Consider the following 27140-nt stretch of genomic DNA (forward strand, 5'->3'; position numbering starts at 1 on the left):
TGTATCCTTTGGACAAATACCTAGTAGTGCAATTTCTGGGTCATAGGGTAGTTCTATTTTTAGTTTTTTGAGAAACCTCCATACTATTTTCCAGGGTGGCTGCACCTGTTTGCATTCCCACCAGCAGTGCAAAAGGGTTCCTCTTTCTCCGCATCCTTGCCAACATCTGTTGTTGCCTGAGTTGTTCATTTTAGCCATTCTGACAGGTATGAGGTGGTATCTCATTGTGGTTTTGATTTGTATTTCTCTGATGATGAGTGATGTTGAGCATTTTTTCATATGTCTGTTAGCCATCTGGATGTCTTCTTTGGAGAAGTGTCTATTCATGTCTTTTGCCCATTTCTTCACTGGATTATTTGTCTTTTGGGTGTTGAGTTTGGTAAGTTCTTTATAGATTTTGGATACTAACACTTTAGCTGATATGTCATTTGCAAATATCTTATCCCATTCCATCAGTTGCCTTTTAGTTTTGCTGATTATTTCCTTCTCTGTGCAGAAGGTTTTTATCTTGATGAGGTCCTAATCGTTCATGTTTGCTTTTGTTTCCCTTGTCTCTGGAGACAGGTCAAGTAAGAAGTTGCTGAGGCCAAGGTCAAAGAGGTTTTTGCCTGCTTTCTCCTCGAGGATTTTGATGGCTTCCTGTCTTATGTTTAGGTCTTCCATCCATTTTGAGTTTATTTTTGTGTATGGTGTAAGAAAGTGTTCCAGGTTCATTCTTCTGCAGGTCGCTGTCCCACCACCATTTGCTGAAGACACTGTCTTTTTTCCATTGGATATTCCTTACTGCTTTAAAGAATAGTTGGCCATACGTTTGTGGGTCCACTTCTGGGTTTTCTATTCTGTTCCATTGATCTGGGTGTCTGTTTTTGTGTCTGTACCATACTGTCTTGATGATTACAGCTTTATAAAACAGCTTGAATCCAGAATTGTGATGCCTCCAGCTTTGGTTTTCTTTTTCAGGATTGCTTTGGCTATTTGGGGTCTTTGTGCTTCCATACAAATTTTAGGATTGTTTGCTCTAGCTCTGTGAAAAATGTTGGTGTTCTTTTGATAGGGATTGCTCCATGCCAAGATTTTAAAGACAATCTGCTATATTTTTTTCCTGGCACTTTTGGAGTTTCATTTTTAATGGTATTTCTATTTTGGAATAATATATGGCTCTGATTCCATATCACTACATGAACAGCTGAAGTGATACCTAAATATATTTATTCTATTGTTAAATATATATTTTGAACCACAAAAAAAATCTTTTACATACTTCATTATCTGTTTACTTGTGATGACACCAACAAACTGTTCCTTCGTTTCCTCTACTGGCCAGTTCTCAAGAATACTTAGAATAAAACCAGTACTTTTACATAATCAAGTTTCAAACTCTGGTATTCTCATGTTTTAAATAATTTGGTTAAGAACAAACTCTGCATTTAAATCTGTATATTCCTTGCTTAGACATATAATCTGAAGGAAAAAGATACTAATTCAGTTTTAGAAACTCAAATTTGGATTATGATCCCAAACACACACACACACACACACACAAATGCCTTTCGATTAAAACATACTTAAATTTCAAACGTACCTTCCAGACCAAGTCCAGGTATCTAAGTTCAGACAGTGTAAATCATTCATCCTAGTTTGCTAAAATAAAAGTGTGTTAAATTAGTCCCTGTTTCACATTTTTCATGGACTAAAATTTTGGTTTTAAAATTACTTCAGGTTAAAGATAGACTATCTGCATCTTACTTATTTTTACTTATTAGCATCAGAAGTTTACATATGAAGAAACAATGCTAAGCATTAATCAAATTACTATAGAGCTACCCAATTAATGTGTCAAGGGAGAAAGGAAGAAAAGGCCTTAAACTAATAGGATTTAAATGTTAAGACATTAAGCTTTTCTGGTTATGCACAGAAGTGAAGGATTCTCCTCATTAAAATATGATTTATAAATCATGTGTGATTACTCATGTATAGTCTGTTTAGGGGATGGAAGATAAATAAAATTTATTATTGAATGGTATTTTATTTACCTAGATACTTTGAATGTTCAGTTGTTCCCCCAAATCAGAAAATAATTTTTGTGAGCAGAAGCACACATAAAAATATCATTTTCATGAAAAACACTAACCAAAACACGTCCGCCAAAGATATAGCCCTTATTTCCAAGAACTGCACACGTGTGCGCGGCTCGCGGCTGCGGTGGGACTCCACCCTGCAGGCAGAGAGGAGGAAACAGAGTGCAAAACTTGAAACATCTCTAAGGAAGTCACACTCATGCTCAGTATGAGAAATACCTGACTACCTAGTCACCATTACCCCTATAATTCGATAAACACCCTGATGCAAAAGTTCATTGTAGGGACGCCTGGGTGACTTAGTTGGTTAAGCACCTGACTTTTGGTTTCAGCTCAAGTCATGATTTCACGGTTGGTGATGACGAACCCCATGTATGGCTCTGTGTTGACAGCCTGAAGTCTGCTTGGTATTCTCTCTCTCTCTCTCTCTCTCTCTCTCTCTCTCTGACCCTTCCCTACTAATTGCTCTCTCTCTCTCTCTCTCAAAATAAATAAACGTTAAAAAAAAGTTAATTGTAAATAGTAATCATTATAGATAAATACTGCTCTTCAAGAATGAAATTTACTCACCCTGATCTTTACTTTCTCTTTTACTTTTATTTTTTATTTTTTAAAATATACATCCAAATTAGTTAGCATATAGTGAAACAATGATTTCAGGAGTAGATTCCTTAATGCCCCTTACCCATTTAGCCCATCCCCCCTCCCACAACCCCTCCAGTAACCCTCAGTTTGTTCTCCATATTTATGAGTCTCTTCTGTTTTGTCCTCCTCCCTGTTTTTATATTATTTTTGTTTCCCTTTACTTTTTAAAGTGTTTTTCTTAGGGGTACCTGGGTGGCTCCCTCAGTTGAGATTTGACTCTGGCTCAGGTTATGATCTCATGGTTTGTGAGTTAGAGCCCCATATTGAGCTCTGTGCTGCCAGCTCAGAGCCTGGAGCCTGCTTCAGATTCTGTGTCTCCCCTCTCTCTCTGTCCCTCCCCCGCTCTCGCTCTCTCTCTCTCTCTCAAACATTAAAAAATGAATAAAATGATGGAACAGAATAGAGAACCCAGAAATGGACCTACAAATGTATGGCCAACTAATCATTGACAAAGCAGGAAAGAATATCCAGTGGAACAAAGATAGTCTCTTCAGCAAGTGGTGCTGGGAAAACTGGGCAGCGACATGCAGCAGAATGAACCTGGACCACTTTCTTACACCATACACAAAATAAACTAAAAATGGATGAAAGACCTAAATGCAAGACAGGAAGCCATCAAAATCCTCGAGGAGAAAGCAGGCAAAAACCACTTTGACCTTGGCCTCAGCAACTTCTTACTCAATATGTCTCCAGAGGCAAGAGAAACAAAAGCAAAAATGAACTACTGGGACCTCATCAAAATAAAAAGCTTCTGCACAGAGAAGGAAACAATCAGCAAAACTAAAAGGCAACTGATGGAATGGGATAAGATATTTGCAAATGACATATCAGCTAAAGGGTTAGTATCAAAATCTGTAAAGAACTTACCAAACTCAACACCCAAAAGACAAATAATCCAGTGAAGAAATGGGCAAAAGACATGAATAGACACTTCTCCAAAGAAGACATCCAGATGGCCAACCGACACATGAAAAAATGCTCAACATCACTCATCATCAGGGAAATACAAATCAAAACCACAATGAGATACCACCTTACACCTGTCAGAATGGCTAAAATGAACAACTCAGGCAACAACAGATGTTGGCGAGCACGCGGAGAAAGAGGATCTCTTTTGCATTGTTGGTGGCAGTGCAAGCTGGTGCAGCCACTCTGGAAAACAGTATGGAAGTTTCTCAAAAAACTAAAAATAGAACTACCTATGACCCAGCGATTGCACTACTAGGCATTTATCCAAGGGATACAGATGTGCTGTTTTGAAGGGACACATGCACCCCCCTGTTTATAGCAGCACTATAATTCAATAATTCACAAAAGTCCAAAGTATGGAAAGAGCCCAAATGTCCATCGATGGATGAATGGATAAAGATGTGGTATGTATGTATGTGTGTGTATGTGTGTGTATATATATATATATATATATATATATATATATATATATATAATGGAGTATTACTTGGCAATCAAAAAGAATGAAATCTTGCCATTTGCAACTACGTGGATGGAGCTAGAGGGTATTATGCTAAGTGAAATTAGTCAGTCAGAGAAAGACAAAAATCATATGACTTCACTCATCTGAGGACTTTAAGATACAAAACAGATGAACATAAGGGAAGGGAAACAAAAATAATATAAAAACATGGAGGGGGACAAAACGGAAGAGACTCATAAATATGGAGAACAAACTGAGGGTTGCTGGAGGGGTTTTGGGAGGGGGGATGGGCTAAATGGGTAAGGGGCACTAAGGAATCTACTCCTGAAATCGTTGTACTACATACTAACTAATTTGGATGTAAATTTTTAAAAATAAAAAATAAAATAAAATAAATGAATAAAGTGTTTTTCTTAAATGCCTGACACTATTTGGCAAAATAAAATTTCATGTAAATTTCACCTTGAAATATAAATATTTAAAAATCAAATTTAAACTATTCTTTCCTCACTTCCCTTTCCCCCCCCCCCCCCCCGAGGTAATATTGTGAGCAAGCAGTGCACAGTGTGATAATCTCAGAGACCCTGAAAAATTAAATCTGCCCCCCTAAAACTCTTGATATCTCAAACTCCACAGTAAAACTTTCACTCTTGCTTTAAGCCAAACAGTCCTTTGTAGCTTGCTAAAACTCTTCCCATTAACTAATAACACTTTTCTATACTTTACTTTGAACAAATACAGCAGATCTTTTCTCTGGAGAAGTTTTGTATTCGTGGGTAAAGACAGTATAATGGATAGATGAATTAATGAGATTCTAAGGGAAATTTTTCTGCATAATTTCCACGTGTTCATGGTAGGAGTCTTTGTTTATGCATTTCATTCCAAGTTCTAAAAGAACCTTTTCAACATTTTCAGCACATTGGCTACTGAATGTGGGCACAGGAAGTTTATTTATTTATTTATTTATTTTTATCTTTTTTAAATTTATTTTTGAGACAGAGAGAGACAGAGCATGAATGGGGGAGGGGCAGAGAGAGAGGGAGACACAGAATCGGAAGCAGGCTCCAGGCTCTGAGCCATCAGCCCAGAGCCCGACGCGGGGCTCGAACTCACAGACTGTGAGATCGTGACCTGAGCCGAAGTCGGACGCTTAACCGACTGAGCCACCCAGGCGGGGGCACAGGAAGTTTAAACTCTACATTCAATATCAGAATTTCCTCGACTTTTCAGGCTTACTTGAATCACTGTCCTGAAACCAATACAGTAAGAAATTATTCAGATATTACCAATTTACACTTAAATAAATGAGACAGAACCTTCTGAAATGTGGTCCCCAGTCATTCCAGCAAAATATAGTTTTTATTATTACCCCACCCCTGATCTGAAATTTTGGAAAAATTATTCTACTATAAACATATCTATTATGCAACAAATATTGAATTTTTATCAAATACATCTCATAACCACCTAAAGCTTCTGAATGAGTTCACATAATTCTAAACAAAAACAAAGAAATGGCATCTGCATTAATCTGTAACTGCATAAATAATGTACAATGCTTATTAAGTTGCTTGAAATACTGAAAATAACTCAAAGATCCCAATTACTAACATACTGTTCTTAAGGGATAAAAATGCCATGTAGGAAAAACACTTTCAACCCTTCTATTTTACAGATCACACACTACATGGCTTATCTGAAGGACATAGCTCTTTTATGACAGAATTAGAATGCAATTCCAATTTTTTTCAACTTTTACACCAATAATTGGTACACTCTACCATGCTGCCTTGTCTTTTGATGTTGATATTTGGAAATAATAAAGTAATTTAAGAGTGTCCCTAAAAAATGAAGAGAGTGGATTCCAGCTACAACCATGTCAGAAAAACTTTCAGATAAAGTATAAATAATATAAAAACTTATTTGAAGAAATCATCAGAGAAATTACAGTGAAAATATTGGTAAATATGAACTAAATTAGGGACATGTGCATGTAAGGCTACTACAGCAGGAAGGGAGGGCTATGAACTGAGGTAAGAAGGGAAAGAAGGAGCCAGAGAAAGACTTGAAGTTCAAATATAAGTACCTCAGCTCCCTCATCCCCAGGAGCACATCCTTTTTTTTGTTTTTTTTTAAGTAGGCTCCAGCCCAACATGGAACTTGATCTCATGATCCTGAGACCAAGAGTTGCATGCTCCATCAACTGGGCCAGCCAGGTGCCCCTACAGGAGCATGTTCTAGAAATTCGCCTTCAATAGCTATAGATCCCTGATTTTTCTCTAAATAGAGGGTACAGATGCCTGAAAAAGATCTAGGATGAGTTTCAGTAGATCCATTCTCAACAATTTTCTCTGCACTTGCTTGTTCCAATATAATTATGTGAACAGAGATAAAATGCTTTTATTTCATTAACAAAAGACATAAATCTTAAAATTCAAATGTATGTACGTCATATATGCATATTAGTGGACAATTTTGGTTTTGCCTGTTCAGCATTCCATTCTGCACAGTTCTGGTGAGTTCATCAGCCACAAAATCCTGTTCCCTTAGGGTAGGCCTGAGACTTGGGCCTAAACCAATTATCCCCTTGGCAACAGGGACCAATGTAGAGAGTGAGAACATGCCCAAATACAACCAGAGTCCTTTTCTAAGACTTATTTGTAGACATTGAAAGAATACAGCACCAGTAGAAAAGACTGTTTGGATAGCCAGGACCATATTCCCTCCTAAAAGAGCTGGCTGGTCTGCAGTAGACAGAATAGAGCTAGCATATAAAGAGAAGCAGAGAGAAACTAACAGAGATGGAAAACATTGTTGCTGTTGAGTAACTTGGGCAAGTTCCTGAGGCTCAAGCCCTTGCGGCTCTTCCACTGTGTGAGCCACTCCAAAACAGACTTCTCCCCATGTGAAAATTCGTTATATCTTAAACTAACTTGAATTTGTGTTTGTTCACCAGCACTTGAAAGAGTATTAATAATGTATTTTTTGTCATGCTATAACCACATGTAGATTTCAAGAGTTTATGAAATATGGGCTTTTTAAAATTGTGGACTTCATTATAAAAGGACATTTTAAAAGTGCCATTATTAAATGAGGACATCACACTTGTGGCTAAAGAATGATGATGGAACCCTCTTTAGAAGATTTTTCTAGAAAACCTTAGCTAACCTGGAGAAAAATAGGTGATTAAAAAAAAACGACTAGTGACAGTACTCAGGGACCCCTTAATATATAAATATAAACTCAATTGCTAAAATCCAAATGACTTAGCAAAACTGCATCCTTTTAAACTATCAATGGATATATCAATATAAAGAAAGGTAACTTTTTACAATACTTACTTTAATTTCTGGTTGAAACCAACTCCGTGTCTTTGTATCAAATATATGAACATCATTATGCCACCCCCAGAATATCTGTTCTTCCTAAAACAGAAGTTTTTTAAATATTTAAAAGCTTTTATAATTTTTAGATTAATGTTACAAATTTAATTGCATATTTACCAGTGAAATAATAGGCACCATTACAAAAATAGAGTTAAGTGTTAGCATAGTCATAAAGCTAACGCGTACAGCAGTGGCTCACAAAGTGTCGTCTCCAGGCCAGTAACAGCCACCACCTGGCAACTTGTCCTCTCATAGCATTGCTTCCAGTGAATCATAACTTTACTCATTGATAACCTGCCAATCCTCTCAAGGATTGTCTCTTTTAAACTTGCAGAGGACAGAATGACATTTATATTTTGCAATCTGTTTTCCTAGAGTACATGCTCTGAATTCCTAATCTTTGCAATTAGGAACTTTAGGGGACCATGGTTCTTGTTTCCAAAGAGTTCCAACCACTTCTATTTAACCAAGCAGTTTGTTTGTATAGGTAAAACTTGTGCTCACTCTCTTCTTTGTCTTCTAGGAAACAAAACTGTCAGCGAGGTACCCATTTAGCAGTTATACTATACTTAGCATCTCTGGATTGTTGAAATCCTCTGTTACTACTCTAGCTTACCACTCTGTTGGTTTTATGTTCTATGCCAGAAATACATCATTCATTTTTGGCAGGACTTGTCAAACAAATTAAACAAACTAAATGATTTACTTAATTTAAAATCTAAGAGAAAAAAATCTACTGGTACACCAGAAACTTCAGGACATGATCCTTAGCCTAACCTGTACTAGAAGAGAAAAAAAATGAGTAAAAAAATTAGATAGAAGTAATGGGGATGTATAGTTCTGAAAATTATCAGTAATACTATAAGTAGCAAAGCTTTACACATATTTTATTTGAAAACTCAAAAACCATGGAAATACACAGAGAATTTTTAAATACCCATATACAAAAACATATACATGAAGTGTACATATATATTTATATTATAATGTACAAAAATACTATATGCTAGTAGAAGGTAAAACCAAAGAGTTACTATGTATCTTGGTGCTGGGATCAATGTTGTGTTTGTTTGGTTTGGTTTAGTTTAAGATTTTATTTTTAAGTAATCTGTATACCCAACGTGGGGTTTGAACTTTCAAACCCAAGATTAAGAGTCACATGCTTCACCGACTGAGCCAGCCAGGCACCCCTGGGATCAATGGTTTTTACAGTTATCTTTTAGGGGCGCCTGAGTGGCTCAGTTGGTTGAGAGTCCCATTTCAGCTCAGGTCATGATCTCTCGGTTCAAGGGTGCGAGCCCCGCATTGGGCTCTGTGCTGACAGCTCGGAGCCTGGACCTGCTTCAGAATCTGTTTCCCTCTCTCTCTCTGCCCCTACCCCTCTCTCTCTCTCTGTCTCTGTCTCTCTCTCAAAAATAAATAAACATTAAAAAAAATTTTAAGTTACCTTTTAAAAGGTTTCATTTTTATGTCATGTCTTATTTCATTAGTAATAGATTATTCTCTAACCAGTAAGACGTAGGAAAGGTAATGTCACTATCAATTTACTGCATTACAGAGGCCAGTCTGAGCTATGAATAGTTCTGGTGGACATACCTAAAAGGAGGTGTGTATCAGCAACAGCCATTCTGGTTATCTATGAACAAAGTTTTTCCAAGTTGTGCTAAAGTCACCACTTGTCTAACAGAAGCAGGTGTGAGTGATGAATGTAAGAAATTACTCTGCCAGTAGCCATGAAGGCTAATACCACTAGGTGAGAGAACTTCCTCTAACTGAATCTAAATCCAAAAGAAAGAAAACACATTTTTTTTTCACAGTGTCAATTATGGCAATTTAAACAGAAAGATTGGGCTCATTGTGTCTAGAGACTTTAAGGGGATACTAAATTTGAGGAAAATGTAAACAGTGGTTACTGTCTTACCCAAGATGCATCATGAACATCAAAACAGTCCTGGAGTTCACTGTGTCTCCTACACCCATAGCCACCAAAATATATTAATCTGAAAAACAAGTACAAGAGAACACATTTCAGATGTTCTATTTCCAGTCTGTTTGCAAAGGAGCTCATCTCTCTCTCCCCCTAGTAATCTAAACAAGCCAAATAAACTACAAAACCACAGTTTAAAAAAAATCAAGGAGAGAAGGGAAGAATCCTAAATGAACTAATGCCAGAAAGTGATGAGTTCTCAATAGGAGAGAAGAGACACGCGTACAGCTGCTTTCATTCCTGGTGCAATAGCAAGAGGAGGAAGAATCCGGGACAGATAGGCTTTGTAAAAGACACCACCCAAAATTTTAATAGCTGCATGTAGGCTGGCATGGCAAATTAGAATCTTAAGAAAATCAGCACAGTGGGAGATTGAATCCACTCGCCAAGTCTTTCACATGGTCTTCAGAGAGCTCATGGTTGGTCACCAATAGGCAATAATCTACTAAATTGAGTCTACTAACATTTGAGATCAGGACAGAAGAGCTGACGGAAATACCTCAGAAGCATACCAAGCCATTACAGCACACAGGATGCCTGCTCTCAAAAGCCCAGAGGAGGACATACAAGGCTGAAAATGATTTCCTAAGGTATGGAAAGCGAAAGGGGGGACTAGAGAGCAAAGAGAACTCCCTAGTAATCCAAAGACCTACCAATGAGGCTACAAAACAGGGAGAGACCTTCCACGGTTCTGAGGCTCGGAACTCTGTGAAGCACGGCAGAACATCTTTGGAAAATCTGCGATGCTCAAACATGGGGTCCTAGCAAAGGAAAGTCCTGATCTTGCCTCAAAACATCTGAAGCCAGTTGTACAATGGAATCAAACTAAAGTTATAACAGCCTCAAACACAAATCAACTACAAATGAGACTGACTGAACTCCCACTCTAGCAGCTTGAGAAAAACATAAAGGACATGTCCTTTTCTGAAGATAAATATCATTTTTTCCAATCTTTACCATTCTTTCACACAGAATGTCTAGCACGTGGTAAAAAAAAAAAAATACAAGATACATGAAAAGGTAAAATAAATAAATAAATAAATAAATAACCTATGATCAAGAGAGCAAAGAGCCAATATAAGCTGACCACAAGGTGGTCAGCATGGCATTTACAGTAACTATGATAAACTGTGATAAAGATAACAGACCTAGTTTGTAAAATGTGGACAAAATGCAGGAAGAACAGAACAATTCCAGCAGAGACACAGAATGATGAAAAATAACCACTAAGTGGAAATGCTGAAAATGGGGGAAAATGTAAGAAGTAAAGACTTGAATAAATAGACTTCACAGGAGACTGGACATAGCAATGGAAAATACCAGTGAACTTGAAGATAGGTCAAGAGGTTAATAAAAAGTATTCAAATTAAAACAAAGAGAAGAAAAGAGGGGGGGGGGGATCCCAGAGAGCCCAAGCTCTGTGGAACAATATCAAATGGCCTAATGTGCACTAAACAGGAGCCCTTGAAGATGGAGAGACAAATAAATGTGTAGAAGAAATATGTGAAAATTACTAAGAGGTTTCTAAAACTGATGAAAGATATAAACCCACCAACCCAAGCTCAGCACACTCCAATCTGGATAAATACAAAGGAAACTACAAGCAGGAACCTTTGTTAAAAAAAAAAAAAAAAAAAAAAAAGTTTATTTATTTATTGAGAGAGAGAGCATGTGCACAAGTATGAGTGGGGGAGGGGCAGAGAGAGGGAGAGAGAAAGAATTCCAAGCAGGCCCCACACTCAGTACCAACAACAACATGGGGCTAGGAGATCATGACCTGAGCCGAAATCAAGAGTTGGAAGCTTAGCCAGCTGAGCTATCCATGCTCCCCCAGGTAGGAACATTTTAATCAAATCAATGAAGAGCAAAAATAAAGAACAAATAAAGAAAAGCCAGAGTAAAAAGACATATACCGGGGAACAAAAACACGAATGAGAGTGAATTTCTCACCAGAAAAATGGAGGCCAAAAGCAATGTCATAAAATCTTTAAAGTGCTGAAAGGAAAAAACAAACAAACAAACAAATAACCTGTCAACCTAATGGGTAGAGAAAAAAGTCACAAAGGAAATTAAAAATTACCTTGAAATGAATGAAAACACAATAAAACAAACAAAAAAGAAAATGCAATAAAATAAAACTTATGATGTACAATGAAGATGGCACTCAGAGGGAATTTTATAGCTGTAAATGCCTACAATTTATTTAAAAGATCTCAAATCAATAACAGAACTGTACACATTAAGGAACAAAAAAGAGAAGAGCAAACTAAACCCAAAGATAACAGAAAGAAGGGTTTAGTTTAATTAAAGGGTATAAGCAAAATAGTAAATAGAAAAAAAAAACAACAAACTAAAAGTTGGTTCTCTGAAAAGATCAACACAATTGACAAAGCTTTAGCTAGGTTGACAAGGAAAAAAAGAGAAAACTCCAAGCACTAAAATTGGAAATGACAGAGGGGATATTATTATCAACATTACAGAAATTAAAAGGATTTTAAGAGAATACTACAAAAAACTATGCCAACATACTGGATAATTTAGATGAAATAGAAAAATTTCTGGAAAGACACTATCAGAAATGGCTTGTAAGAAATAGAAAAACTGAATAAAACTATAATAAGAAGATTGAATCAGTAATCAAAAAACCCACCAACAAAGAAAAGCCCAGGACCAGATGGCTTCAGTGATAAATGATATCAAACATTTATAGAATAATTAATACCAACCTTCTCAAAGTCTTTTTAAAAAGAAATGAAGAGGAAAGAACATTTCCTAACTCATTCTATGAGGCAAGCCAGCCAAAAACATTACAACAAAAGAAAACTACATATATCCAGTAAGAGATTAATATCCAGAATAAGTAATGAACTCCTATAACTCAACAACAAAAAGACAACCCAATTTTTAAAAATGAGCAAAGGGCTTGAATAGACATTTCTCCAAAGAAGATCTACAAATGGCCAACGGGCATATGAAAAATGGTCAACATCATTAGTCTCTGGGGAAATACAAATTAAAACCACAATGAACACTACTTCACACCCACTATGATGCCTATTATTTTTAATTTTTATTTTATTTTTTGAGAGAGAGACAGACAGAACATGAGCAGGGAAGGGGCAGCGAGAGAAGGAGACACAGAATCTAAAGCAGGCTCCAGGCTCTGAGCTGTCAGCACAGAGCCCGATGCGGGGCTGAAACCCACAAACCATGATATCATGACCTAAGCTGAAGACAGATGCTTAACCAACTGAGACACCCAGGTACCCCTGCCTACTATTTTTTAAAAAGAAGAAAAAAAAGAAAAAAGAAATAAAGGAAGAAATGGCAAGTGTTGGCAAGGATATGGAGAAGTTAGAACCCATGTACAATGCCAGTGGGAATATAAAATGGCATAGTCACTGTAAAAAACAGTTTGGTGCTTCCTCAAAAAATTGAACATAGAATTACCATATGACCTGAAAATTCTACAGTTAGAATTAAAAACAGGGACTCAAACAATACTTGTAAGCCAATGTTCACAGCAGCATTATTCACAATAACCAAAAGGTGGAAACAAATGTTCATCAACAGATGAACAGATAAACAAATATGTAACAGGGCATACAATGGAATGTTATTCAGCCTTAAAAAGGAAGAAGCCCCGATACACACAACATAGTGAACTTTGAAAATATTTTAAGTGAAATAAGCCAGACACTAAAAAACAAACATTGAATGATTCTACTTCCATGAAATATCTGTAATAGGCAAATTCATGCAGGTAGAAAGTAGATTAGAGGTTACCAGAAGTTGGGGCGAAGAGGGACAGGGAGGTATTGCTTAATGTCTACAGAGTCTCTGTTTGGAGTGATGATAAATTTTTTAACTAAATACAGTAAAACCTTGGTTTGACAGCATAACTCATTCCCAAAACATGCTTGTAATCCAAAGCACTTGTATATCAAAGCAAATTTCAAGAACCATTGGCTTAGTTGTGATCATGGGACAATCGGCATCATGTACTACTCGTATTGCAAGACACTGCTTGTTTATCAAGTTAAAATTTATTAGAGGGGCACCTGGGTGGCTCAGTCAGTCAAGCGTCCAACTTTGGCTCAGGTCATGATTTCGCAGTTCGTGAATTCGAGCCCTGCATTGGGCTCTGTGCTGGCAGCTCAGAGCCTGGAGCCTGCTTCAGATTCTGTGTCTCCCTCTCTCTCTGCCCCTCCCCAACGTGCTCTCTCTCTCTCTCTCTCTCTCTTTCTCTCTCTCTCTCAAAAATCAATGAACATTAAAAAATTTTTTTTTTTTAATTATTAGAAACGTGTGCTTGTCTTGCAGAACACATTACTGGCAATCCAAGGTTTTATGTACTGGTGATGGTTGTACAGTCCTGTGAATGTAATTGTCCACTGCACTGGACGCTTACGTATGGTTAAAATGGCAAATTTTATGTTACATGTATTTTATCATGACTTTTTAAAAAGGTGTAGTAAAAGTAAGTCCCTCTCCTACTCTCAGTCACTCAATTTCCCTGCCTGGGGCAACCACTGTTACCAGTTCCTTGTATATGTGAACAAGAAAAACTTCAAAGGACCAAAAACATACTTTGTAAGGTTAGGATCAATTAAGTCTAGGACACAAAAACACTAACCATGAGGGAAAAAATGATAAATTAGACTATATTGAAATCAGATTATACCATTGAGAGAATAAAGAGATACATGCCCAACAGAAATGTTAACGCTTATGTACCAAAATACATAGAAGAATGCTCATAGCTATATTATTCCGAAGAGTCAAAAAATAGAAATGACCCAAATGTCTATCGACAACAGAATGAATAAATACATTGCAGTATTTCATTTAATATAATAACACACAGGAAAGAAAACAAACCATAGGTACATACAACATCATGAATGAATCTCAAAAATATAATTTTGGTTAAAGTATAAATTCTATAGGATGCCATATACAACATAAAAAAACAAAAATATATAAAATATAAAAAACAATAACTAATTTAGGATACCAGAAGTCAGGATAATGGTTTCCTTTAGGAAGGGGGCTGAGCATACTCATTAGGAGTGGACATAATGAAGGATTCTACAGTGTTGATGATGTTCTTTCTTTACTTGAGTGGTGGTTACATAAGTATGTCATTTTGTGATAACTACTTAAGGTATACACTTATGATTTATAATAGTCCTATAAGAATGCTCTGTAGAGCTTCAATATCTAAACTACTGAAGTATTTATACATTAACAGATCAATGGAACAGAATAGAAAACTCAGATCCAAATACCAGTGAAAATTAGGTAAATACATGATAAAGGTAGCATCTGAAATAACTGAGTTACAGACAGGTAGCCATTCAGAAAAAGATAAACCTGGATCCATATCTCATACCATTCTCAGAATAAGCCCCAAATGAATCAACAATTCAAATGTAAAAAATAAAATGACAAAAGTACTAGAGAAAAATACATTGGTGAATTAATGTATAACTTTGCAATCAAGATTCAAGATCAACAAGCCATAAAAGAAATTACTGGTAAAAAAAGAAATTATTGATAAATTTATCTAAATAAGTTTTAAAAATCTGCTTAATGCATGTAGAACACATAGTAATAAGCAAACTCAAAAGATAAATGACAAATTGGAAAAAATATATTTATACCATATCATATCATAGTCAAACACTAATTTCCTTAATACATAAATAACTCCTAGAAACTGAGTTTATAAAAGCAAAACTCAAATAGAAAATAATTACCAAAGGACACAAATAGTTCAGAGAAAAAGAAATCAAAATTCCCCTTAAACATAGGAAAATACATCCAAACTTACAAAAATTGTTTCAGTGAAAATGAAAATAAGACTGAGACATTTCTCATCTGTCAGTATGGCAAACAAACAATCTGAGTTTGCCAACAAACTCTTGGCAAGACTACGGAGAAATAAGCATTCCATTGTTGAGAATGCAAAATGGCCCCACTTATATGGAGGAAAAATTGGCAAAATCTACTGCTATGTGTTTCATTGTGTTCTTCCAAAATTCATGTTCAAGTCCTAATGCCTGCCCCCTGCCCCTGTATCTCAGAATATGACCTTATTTGGAGATAGGTTCTTTACAGAGGCAATCAAGTTAAAATGAGATTAGGGGAGGCCCTAACCCAGCATGACTGGTGTCTATAAAAAGGGAAAATCTGGAGACAGATAAGAATAGATAGAGAGAATCCTATGTGAACATGAAAGCAGAGATCAGAGTGATGTCTCTACATGCCCAAGAACATCAAAGATTGCCAGCAGAAATGGGGCGCCTGGGTGGCTCAGTTGGTTAAGCCTCCAACTTCAGCTCAGGTCATGATCTTGTGGTTCACAGTTTCAAGGCTTGCATCGGCTCTGGGCTGACAGCTCAGAGCCTGGAATCTGCTTCATGGATTCTGTGTCTCCCTCTTTCTCTGCCCCTCCCCTGCTCACACTCCATCTCTGTCACTCAAAAATAAATAAAACATTAAAAAAAATTTTTTTTAAGTTTGCCAGCAAATCACCATAAGTTAGGGGAGAGGCATGGAATAAATTTTTTCTCAAAACCTAGAGAAGGAACCAATCGTGCTGACCCTTTGATCTCGTACTTCCAGTTTCTAGAAACATGAGAAAGCACATTTCTGTTGTTTAAGCCCCTTAGCTTATGGTACTTTGTTAAAACAGCTTTGGCAAACTAAACATTTGTCAGAATTATAAAGGCAATCTAATTTTATCCAATGGATACATTTCATTTAAATTCATTAAAGCATAGTATGTAACAGCAAAGGAACAGAAATAATCTAAGTGTTATTTCATTTTCAGGGGAAAGGTTATATAAACCATGGTATGTCCTCAAAGGGGAATGCTATGCAGCTACGAAAGAAAAAAAGGAAGGAAGGAAGAAAAAAGGGAGGGAGGAAGAAAATCAGCTTTCTAACTAGGGATTCAGAAAGATGAAAGATCTCCATGGTACACTGCTAACTAATGGAAGCAGCAGGGTACACAGGAGTGTACAGAATACACTGCTATTTGTGTAAGGAAGAGAGAGAAAAAAGGAATACGTGCACACACTCCTACGTATTTGCTTCTATTTGCATAAAGTAACACTGATGGCAGTGGCTTCCAAACCTGTCTGCATCTTGGAATCACCTGAGGAGTTTCAAAACATCATAACCCTAGAGATGATCATTTAATTAGTGTAAAGTATCACCTGGGCTTTGAAATTAAAAAAAAAAAATCCCCAGGTGATTACAATTGCAGACAAGTTTGAGAACCACTGATGTAAGAATACAAAAGATATTAATTGAAGCAGCTATTTGTGCATGGTGGGGGAGAACAGAGTGGATAGGGACAGGGGTGGGAGCCAGACCTTTCACTGTAGACTTTTTAATATGGTCTTGAGTTTTGAACCATGTGAATGTGTTAACTATTTAGAAATTTTAATTAAATAATAAATTTATTAAAAAAAATAGTTGCATCCACAATGCTTATTTTTATGACATGGCTCTTACCCAGGATGCAGAACTGCCATTACCAACAGAGTCAAAACAAGTTTGTAATTACATCTTGAAAAAATTCAGACTTTCAAGTTTTCTCTATTTCAGCCACCACCCTTGCTAAAGTGTACTTAATGAGATGATTCTGCCGTATTACCTGTCTTTATATACCCAGCAAGAAAGTTTATCACGTGGTGTGGGTGGTTGTCCTTCAAAATTGGTGATTTTTTCCCAAACGTAGGTTCCATCTCTTGTTCGCAAATTAACAAAATAAAGCTTTTAAAAGAGAAGAACACCATTAGCAGACAGGGCATTTAAAAATCAAGTCTGTGTCTGAGGGATATGTGATCCAAAACTTAATAATATAACTTTTTTTTTCTTTTTGCAAGGTAAAATTTTTCATTGTAAAGTTAATGAAAAAGAAAGCTGTGTTTTAGAAGCAAAAATGACATATAAAACATACTGAAATGGATCTTTTCTCATCATGCTCTGCCCTATAGACACCAACTAAGCAGGGAGCGAACTCTGAAGCAGAAAGACATGGAAGAGACGAACACAATGGCTGCATTTTCACTCTATTTTTAAAACCTTGTAAGCTTAAGATTTTCTACATATATCTTCTCCTTTAAATATTTGTACACGAGATTAAGTGATACACTGAATATTACATTTTGCTGCACTCCTGAATTGAAAGAAAATATTACTCGATTGCTGTATCCTTTGTCATCATATCCTCCAAAAACGTACAGCTTTCCATTAATGCAAACACCACAACTTCCTGACATGGAGGTAGGGAGTTCTCCTTCCATGAGGTGCATGGTCCTGCAGCAAGAATAACATGGAATTCCATGACTTTCTAGAAAGGCAAATTAAAATTCCCTTTGAACTCCATGAGTACTCTTTCAGTGAAAATTGCCATTGACAACTGTAATTGAAATGCAATGGTAGCCAATACGGTAAAAACTCTAATACATGGTAAAGATTTTTCAACCTACTGGGGAAAAAAAATCGCAAAATCTTCACGTGTCACTAGAATTGGGAATTAACTGGTACAACAAAGCAAAGTCTTCTGGGGTTGCCTGAACCTTGAGAGGAATGGTAAACAATGAAGACCGAGCAGAGAGAGGAAGAGAGTAGGGGAAAGAAAGAGCCAGAGAGAATAAAACATTCAAAGAAAAGGAAAGGGTCATGCTAAACGTTGCAGTATGTTCTAAGTTTGGTCTTAAATTCCCTGTAGTCTATGAAAATATTTAAATCAGATTTTAAGATTGGACATTCTGCAATTTAAAATTACTTACCACAACCCACTATCAATATCATAGGTCCAAATTTCATCATTAGGCAAATATACTTCATTGTCTTCAATTGACTAAAAACAGAATACATAAAATTATGTTTATCAATTACACAGTAACAATTAAATGGTTCCTCAAGATGGGAAATCTGTGATTAAAATGCTGCAAGACACAAAATCATAAACAGGCTCCGAGAGGGTTTCTTTAATTTAAACTAAGATAGGTAAAAAAAAAAAAAAAAAGGAGAAAAAAAGACATTTTCTAAGAGAAAGTGGGCAAACAAGAAAGGTTTAGAATACAAAATAGCACGTATATGAGTCTCAAGAAAAAGACTCAGGGCAATTAAACCTTAAAAAGGGATTTGGAGTAAGGGAAAATGGCAAAATAATAACATTCAGAGCAGAATACTGAAGACTACAAAGTCAGGAAGAAAAGGAATATCAAAAGAGGGCAATATATTTTGGATGAAAGGAAGGAAATAAGGAAGTAAATTTTTATAACCTATAATTAAGACCACTTATCAGATATTTTGATTTACTGAGCATATTTTTTGAGTGCCTACTATGTGCAAGGCATAGTGTTAGGTGTTCATTAAACATAGAATCTAAGGAGCAAGATAAATTGTCAAAATGACAACTCAGAATCCAAATAATCTCTAAAGAAGCAGATAACATCAACAGAATAGTACATTCTGACATTTATGATGAAAAGAGAAATAAGAATAGAGAAATCTTACTTATTTTAAGTGTAAAAATTTAGGGATTAAAACAAATTCTTACATAAATCCACCATAATTTATTAGTCTGTAAAATAATTCAAAAATAACTAGTTTTAAAAGATAGCAGTTTAAGAATTTCTAAGACTGTATGATGAGTAAATTATTAACATGTTAAAAAGAGTTGGTTAGTTTTCTCATTGGCTTGTTAAATTAAAAAAAAAAAAAGTATCTTGACTACCAAGTATCTGACCCCTGCCACCACCTTTCTCTCTCTCCCCTTCCTCCCCCTACCTCACACACACACACACACACACACACTCACATGCACAAAGAAGAAAACCATTGTATTAATTCCAAGGAAACTTTCACTCATGTCTGGCTGTGGAAGCCCTATTAGATGGATAAGTAAACAAATAATTGTAAGGAGTGTGGTAACTGTATGATCCTAAGATTTAATGGCATCAGGGTCCAGTAGCCTCATGTATGCACCTTTATAACAGAAATAGTATGAAAATAGATTGTCACTATTCTCCTTAAGTCCCTCAATGCTTCCCCACTGCTCCCAGGATTATCTAAAATTTCTATGATTCTGCATTATATGGCACATGCTATCCCTCCAAAGGTTATCTTGCCTTTTACTCACTATGCTCTAGTCTTCTTTCAGTTCCTAAATCTCTGCAAATTCCTTGCTTCAACAGGGCCTTCATCTGTGCTCATCTTTCTTCTTGGAATGCTCTTCCGGAATTTGCCTGGATAACTGCTCATTCTTTGGAAATCAGTTTAAATGTTGCTTCTCTAATCTCCCAGAATAAGGTTACGGGATTAAGGTCCCAATTAATTGCTCTCCTGCAGTACTGTACTTCACTTCCAAGTCCTTTGTATCACACCCACCCACCACTACCACTAACCTATAAGCTTCATGAGTGTGAGCGCATGGGCCATGTTTATCTTGTTATAATTCTGTTCTGAGAGTGGAGCACAGTACCTCGCACATAAAAGGCAAATGTAATGTTTGTTGATTGAGGAGTGAATGGATAAGTGAATAATACTTGTTAAACTGACTACAGACTCACCTTAGCCTGATTGAAAAAAAAAATCTCTTTGAGGGCACCTGGGTGGCTCAATTAGTTAAATGTCCGATTCTTGATTCCGGTTTAGGGCATGTTCTCACAGTTCATGAGTGGAGCCCTGCACTGCCAGTACAGAACCTGTTTGGGAATATCTCTCTCTCCCCCTCTCTCTCCCCCTCCCTTGCTCACACTCTTTCTCTCTCAAAAAATAAGTAAACCTAAAAACATATCCCTTTCACTAATCTTTAAATGGGGTGGTGCAAAAACACAAATGAATCACAGAAGTGAAAAATTTGGACTTAGTTCCCTCTCATTTTCTCAGAGATTTCATTCCTAAATTATCCCCTCTTTTCTACATCAAGTTTTCCTTCTCTACCAGATCATTCCTATTGATGTCCAAACATGCCTTGATATCTCTCATCTTTAAAAACAAACAAACTCTCCCTTAACCCCATCTCCTATTTCTTGACTCCCTCCACAATAAAACTTCCATGTTAACTACAGTGAATGTCCCTCCTGTTTCACCTCACATTCTCTCATCAATCCAAATTAATCTGGCTTCTGAGCCCATCTTTTCACTAAAATTGCTCTGTGAAGATAACCCTAAAAAAGAGAATTTGTTAACTGATTTATCCAGAAATATGAACCAGAGAGATAGAATATATTTTTTTAAAAACAGACATTGGAAAAGAGAGAGAAGAACTAAGTCTAACCAGAATTTCATTAGCATGTAATAGAGAGAATAAGTAAGAGGCAATATTTGAAGAGACAAAGGCTGGGAATTTTACAAAATCGTTGAACATCATCAATCCTTGAGATCTAGGAAGTCCTAACAAGTTGCAAGCAGGATGAATAGAAATCCATACCATGATACATCACAGTAAAACTGCAGAATATCAAAGAAAAACATATTTTCTTAACAACAGCCAGATAAAAAACAAATCACCTTCAAACAAAATGGCAACTAATGACTGAATTCCCATTAACAACCAAGACTAAGTATTACCAATATGTTTAATGAAAGTAATTGTCAACCTAGAATTCTACACCCAGTGAAAATATATTTTAAGAACCAAGGTAAAATAAAGAAATTTTCAGACAAACATAAGTTGAGACAGCTGGCCAATAACTGACCCTCATTTAAAGAAATTCTAGGGGCGTCTGGTTGGCTCAGTCAGTAGAGCATCCAACTTTTTTTTTAGTTTATTTATTTATTTTGAGAGAGAGAGAGAGAGAGAGAGAGAGAGAGAGAATAGGGGAGGGGCAGAGAGATTGGAAGACAGAAAGAATCCCAAGCAGGCTCTGTAGAGCCAGATACAGGGCTCGAACTAATAAACCATGAGATCATGACCTAAGCCAAAGTCTGACGCTTAACTGACAGAGCCACTCAGGCGCCCAGAGCACCAGACTCTTTTAAAAAAATTTTTTTTGTTTAACGTTTATTTATTTTTGAGACAGAGAGAGACAGAGCATGAACGGGGGAGGGTAAGAGAGAGGGAGACACAGAATCTGAAACAGGCTCCAGGCTCTGAGCTATCAGCACAGAGCCCGACGCAGGGCTCGGACTCACTGACCGTGAAATCATGACGTGAGCCCAATCGGCGCTTAACCGACTGAGCCACCCAGGCGCCCCCAGAGCACCAGACTCTTAATCCCAGAGTAGTGAGTTCAAGCCCCACAGTAGGTGTGGAGCCTACTTAAAAAAAATAAAAGAAATTTAAAAAATTTTTCTTAAGTTTATTTATTTTGCAAGAGAGAGAGAGAGAGAGAACACAAGAAGGCTCAGAGAGAAGGAGAGAGAATCCCAAGCAGGCTCCACACCATCAGTGCAAAGCCCAATAAGGGGCTCGAACTCACAAACCATGAGATCATGACCTGAGCTGAAACCAAGAGTCAGATACTCAACTGACTGTGCCACCTAAGCACCCCAAGAAAAGAAATTCTAACAGCTATTTCAAGCAAAAGAAAAATGATATGCAATTAAAGATCTGAAATGTGATAAGAAATAGTATGATGAGATACTCGTAAATGTATGGGTAAATTTAAACCCACAAAAATGGGCTAAACTTTTTTTGATGCTTAAGGAGAGGGAAACAGGAAAGGACTACCTAGGGAAAAGGGTGACTGGACTTAAAACTTTCTCAAATAACTGAACTCTTGGGGAAGAAGGAAAACTATTAACTTTGAACTTTGTGAAGTAGTCAATGTTGAAAGAGAGTAGTTCCCACATGGTTAGAAATAAATCATATAATTTCTACACAAGCAAAGACCAAAAAAAAAGAAAAAAAAAAGGAAAGAACGAAAAACTCCTTAAACAATCCTCAAAATGAAAAAGTTAAGAAGCAGGAGGAAAAGAGAGAGGAGGGGGAAATAAAACACATAAACACATTTGATAAAAATAGTATATCAGAATCACATTAAGTGAAAATAGGCTAAACTCTTCAGATAAAATATACAAAATGTTAGACTAGACAAAAACAAGATCCACCTATTTTCAGGTTGTAAGACACACATCTAAAATATAAAGATATATACAAAGTTTCCATGAGAAGGTAGAAAAAGGTATGCCATGCAAATACTAACCAAAAGAAAATTGGTATAGATGTACTGAGAAAATACATTTTAAGGAAAGTAATATTACTACAGATAAAGAGGATCACTACAAAATAATAAAATGTTCAATTATCCAGAAAGATATAATAATTCTAAGTTCATATACATATAAAGAGGCAGCCTAAAATACATTAAAGTAAAAACTGACAGGATCACAGGGAGAAATTAACAAATCTATAGTCAGAGTATGAGTTTTAAAGACCTGTTACAGTAACTGATGGAACAGGAAATAAAATAATCAAAAAAGATAAAGGAGCTTTGAACAACACAACCAGCAGACTGATAAAATAGACATAAATAAAACACTTTACCTGATAATTAGAATATATATATTTTTTTAAGACCTAATGGCTTATTTATGAAAACTGGTCATATGCTAGACTTTAAAGCAAGTCTCAACATATCTGAAAGGACTGGCAACAGATAGACATAGATAGACATAGATTACACTGTATGACACAATTAAGTTAGAAATTAATAACAGAAACCTAATTACAAAAATAGCACAGAAATTTAAAATATTTTCCCAAACAACTTATGGGTCAAATAAGAAATGATAGTGAAAAGTATAAAATATTAAGACTGTAAAATAACAAAACACTGCTTACCAAAAGGAGGAGGAGAGCTAAAGAGGTACTTACAAGAAAATATATAGTCTAACACACTTAAAGAATTTAAAAGTCTCAAAAAAAATGAATTAAGCATCCAACTTCAGAAGTTCAAGAAATTACAGCATAATAAACCCATAGAAAGTAGGAGGAAAGGGGCGCCTGGGGGGTTCCATCAGCTGAGCAACCAACTCTTGATTTCAGCTCAGGTCATGATCTCACATGTTTGTGGGATAGAGCCTCACATCAGCTCTGCGTTGACAGCGTGGAGCCTGCTTGGATTCTGTCTCTCTCTCTGTCTGCCTCTCTCTCTCAGAATAAATAAACATTTAAAAAAGTAGGAGGCAATAAAAAGCAAACATTAATGAAATAAAAAAATACAACAGAGAAGATTAAGTAAACCAAAAGCTGGTGTTTCAGAAGGCTGGTAAACCTCTGGCAAAATTATTCAAAAAAGGAAAGAAAGGAAGGACATACTAAATAAATTTAGGATGAAAAAAGGGACATACCTATAGCTACTACAGAGATTAAACAGAGGGTATTATGAACAACTTTAGTTTATGCCATGAAATTTTTAAACCTAAAGGAAATGGATAGAGGTGGGAGGTGGGGTGAGGGAACCTTACCAAACTTGACATCAGAAAAAATGCAAAATCTTAACAATCCACAGCTTTGAAAAGATTGAATCAGAGATTTAAAACCTCCTCTACAAAGGTCCAGATGGCTTTACAGATGTGGTCTTCCAAACATTCAAAGAACAATTAATTCAATCTTACAAAAACCACTTCAGAATATAAAAGAAAGAACAATACTGAATCCATTTATAAACACAGATGTAAAAATGCCCCTCCCAAGAATTAGCAAACAAGATCCAGTAATGTATAAAACAGATAACCTATTTTACTAACTTGCATTTAACCTAGAAAATGCATCATTGGTTAATATTTATATAATAGTATAAATTATCCCATTAAGAGATTAAAGGAGAAAAAATATGATTGTCTCAGTCTGATGCAGAAAAATCACTCTCCAAAGTTCAACAGCCATTCACTGAAAATCAGATAGAAGAAAACCTCCTCAAGTTGAAAAAAGTTATCTACAAACAAATAAACAAAAACCAAAGCAAATATCAAACTTAATGGTTAATAGTCGAAAACTATCCTTCTAAGATTAGGAACAAGACCAAAAAAAAGGCTTCTATTTAACATTGTACTTTGGATCAACCAGTGCAGTAAAGAAAAGAAAACAAATAAAAAGTAGGAGAGAAGAAACAAAAGTATTCAAAAACTGTATTTCAGAACACCAGCAACAATCAGGACATTTAGTTTGTAAAAAATTAGCAATAGAAATTAAAAAATATAAAGAAACTAAGAATACAACAAAAGATTACAAGATTCCTATGAAGACACTGTAAAATTTTATCAAAAGACGTTTTTAAAAAACCCTCCTAAATAGATATACTATATAATTGGAGGAGAATACTCAATTTCATAACATGTCTATCACCCTCGAAAGATCTGAAGATTTGAATACAGTGACAAAAAATCCCAACAGAAACTTTATTTGACAATCCGACTCTAAAGTTTATACAAACGAGGAAGCACTGTGGAAAAACAATTACACAGTTCATCTAAAAGCTAAATGTAGAATAACCATATGACCCAACATTGCAACTCCTACATACTCAAAAGAATTGGAAATAGGGGCTCAGATATTTGTGCCAATTTCACAGCAGTATTATTCACAATACACAAAAGATGGTAACAACCCCAGTACCCCATCACAGATGATGGATAAGCAAAATATGGTATTTACACACAATGTCATCTTGTTCAGCCATAAAAAGGAATGAGGTTCTGATTGACACTATGACATAGATGAACCTTGAAAACATTGTGGTAAGTAAAATAAACCAGACTCAAAAAGACAAACATTGTATGATTCCAATTACTTAGAATATCTGTAAAAAGGCAAATGCATAAAAAGATTAGAAGTTACCAGTGACTGAGGAAAGAACTAAGAGAGAGTTATTGCATAATGGGTATACAGTTTCCATTTGGAGAAACAGAGTTTGGGAACCAGATAGTGGTAACATTGTAGAACATTGTGATGTAATTAATGACACTGAATCATGCACTAAACTATGGCAAAAACGGCAAATTATAAGTTTTACATGTTTTACTACAAAATAAAAATAGTAAAGAAAATTTATACAAAAGCACAAAAGGCTCTAAAAAAACACAAAATATTCTTGAAGAACAAGATAGAGTGGGGATTTAAATTTATATGTTAACATTTTCAAACTTCTACTAAAGCAGTTGCAATTTACACGGTGTGGTTGTCAAAATAAACAGACCAACTGAACCTAATAAAGGACCTGGAAACATATCACACACACATGAAACCTTCATGTGTGACAGACTGAGTTTGCGTGTTCACAAGGAAAGGGACTATTTAATATATGACACAAAGACAATTGGTTATCCATATTGAAAAAATAATGAAATTGGATCCCTATTCTAAACCATTTAAACAAACAAAAAATTCAGATAACAAAAGATTTAAACATGGAAGGCAAAACTGAACGTTGTTTGGAAGATAACATAGGACATTTTATGATCTCCATATTGAGAAAGATTAAAGATGCAGAAAGCATAAAGCTTTAAGGAAAAGACTGAAATTACATTAAAATGAAGAAATGCTGTTGAACAAAAGACAATCATCAAGAAAGCACAAAGACAAGCTATAAACTGAGAAGACATATTCAATTCATACAGCCATATACTTAAAGAATTCCTATAAATCAGTTAGAAAAAAACAAATAATCCAACAGACAAATGAGCAAAAGACATGAACCAGCATTTTTACCGAAGAAGAAACACAAATAGTTCATAATTGTTCAAATGAAAAGGCATTTAACGTCATTAGTAATCACGGAAAAGCAAACAAAACCACAATGAAATATCACGTCACATTCACTGGATTGGGAAAATAAGGCCAGATAGTACTGAATGTTATTAAGGATGTGCAGCAAGGAGGAAGCTGGTGGGAGTGTAAATTGATACAAATATTTTGGGAGCAGTGACATTTCCAAGTAAATTTGGAGATGTGTATACCAAGTGACCCAGCAGTCCACCTCTTGGTATATGCCCTAGAGAGAGTGCATGCCCTTGTGCAGGTATAATAGGAGATGTGTTATAAGAATATTCCATGTAGCATTGCTTAACAATACCACAAAAAAAAAAAAGAAAGAAAAGAAAACCATTCAAACATTCAACATCAGAATAAATAAATTGCAGTAAATTCACACAACAGAATATTAGAGAGGACATATATCAAATGAATGAATCCAGGGATGATTTTCAAAATATTTAATAACCAGATAGCACAGAAACTGACAAATCAGAATGGACATCAGCTAAAAACAGGTATAGCCATGCAAGGGCACATTAGCTGAATAAAAGCAATGTGTGAATCTAAAAAACATGCATTACTAAAAGAATTAAGTCACAAAAGAAAATGTACACTATGACTCCAAAACCAAATAATATATTGTTTAGAGACAGATGCATGTGTGGTAAGATCATAATGAAAAGAGTGATTAACAAGAAACCAAGATCCTGGTACCCTGTGGGGTGGAAGGAGCACTGTAATCAGTGAAAGACAAGCAGAAAGCTGCTAAGGTACTGGTTCCAGTTGATTTCTTAAGCTGGCAATTAAAGATGTTTACCTTTAAATGATACTTATTTTACACATTCTTTCTGTATATACATTTCAAACTTTAAAATTAAGAAAA

At 35.8% G+C, this 27140-nt stretch overlaps 1 protein-coding gene across 1 annotated transcript in view; it reads right to left on the reverse strand.

Annotated features, from left to right (window-relative positions):
- KLHDC1 (kelch domain containing 1) overlaps window positions 1–27140 on the reverse strand; it is a 54042-nt gene that overhangs the window by 21503 nt on the left and 5399 nt on the right. Inside the window, exons 2-8 of the mRNA XM_049612840.1 lie at window positions 18339–18409; window positions 17745–17862; window positions 17198–17316; window positions 9463–9541; window positions 7497–7580; window positions 2132–2215; window positions 1583–1641 (exon numbers count right to left, since the gene is read on the reverse strand). Coding sequence (XP_049468797.1) covers window positions 1583–1641; window positions 2132–2215; window positions 7497–7580; window positions 9463–9541; window positions 17198–17316; window positions 17745–17862; window positions 18339–18409 — 614 coding nt within the window. The remainder of the gene's footprint in view (window positions 1–1582; window positions 1642–2131; window positions 2216–7496; window positions 7581–9462; window positions 9542–17197; window positions 17317–17744; window positions 17863–18338; window positions 18410–27140) is intronic.

Source organism: Panthera uncia (genome assembly GCF_023721935.1).
Source record: "Panthera uncia isolate 11264 chromosome B3 unlocalized genomic scaffold, Puncia_PCG_1.0 HiC_scaffold_1, whole genome shotgun sequence".
Lineage (NCBI taxonomy): Eukaryota > Metazoa > Chordata > Mammalia > Carnivora > Felidae > Panthera > Panthera uncia.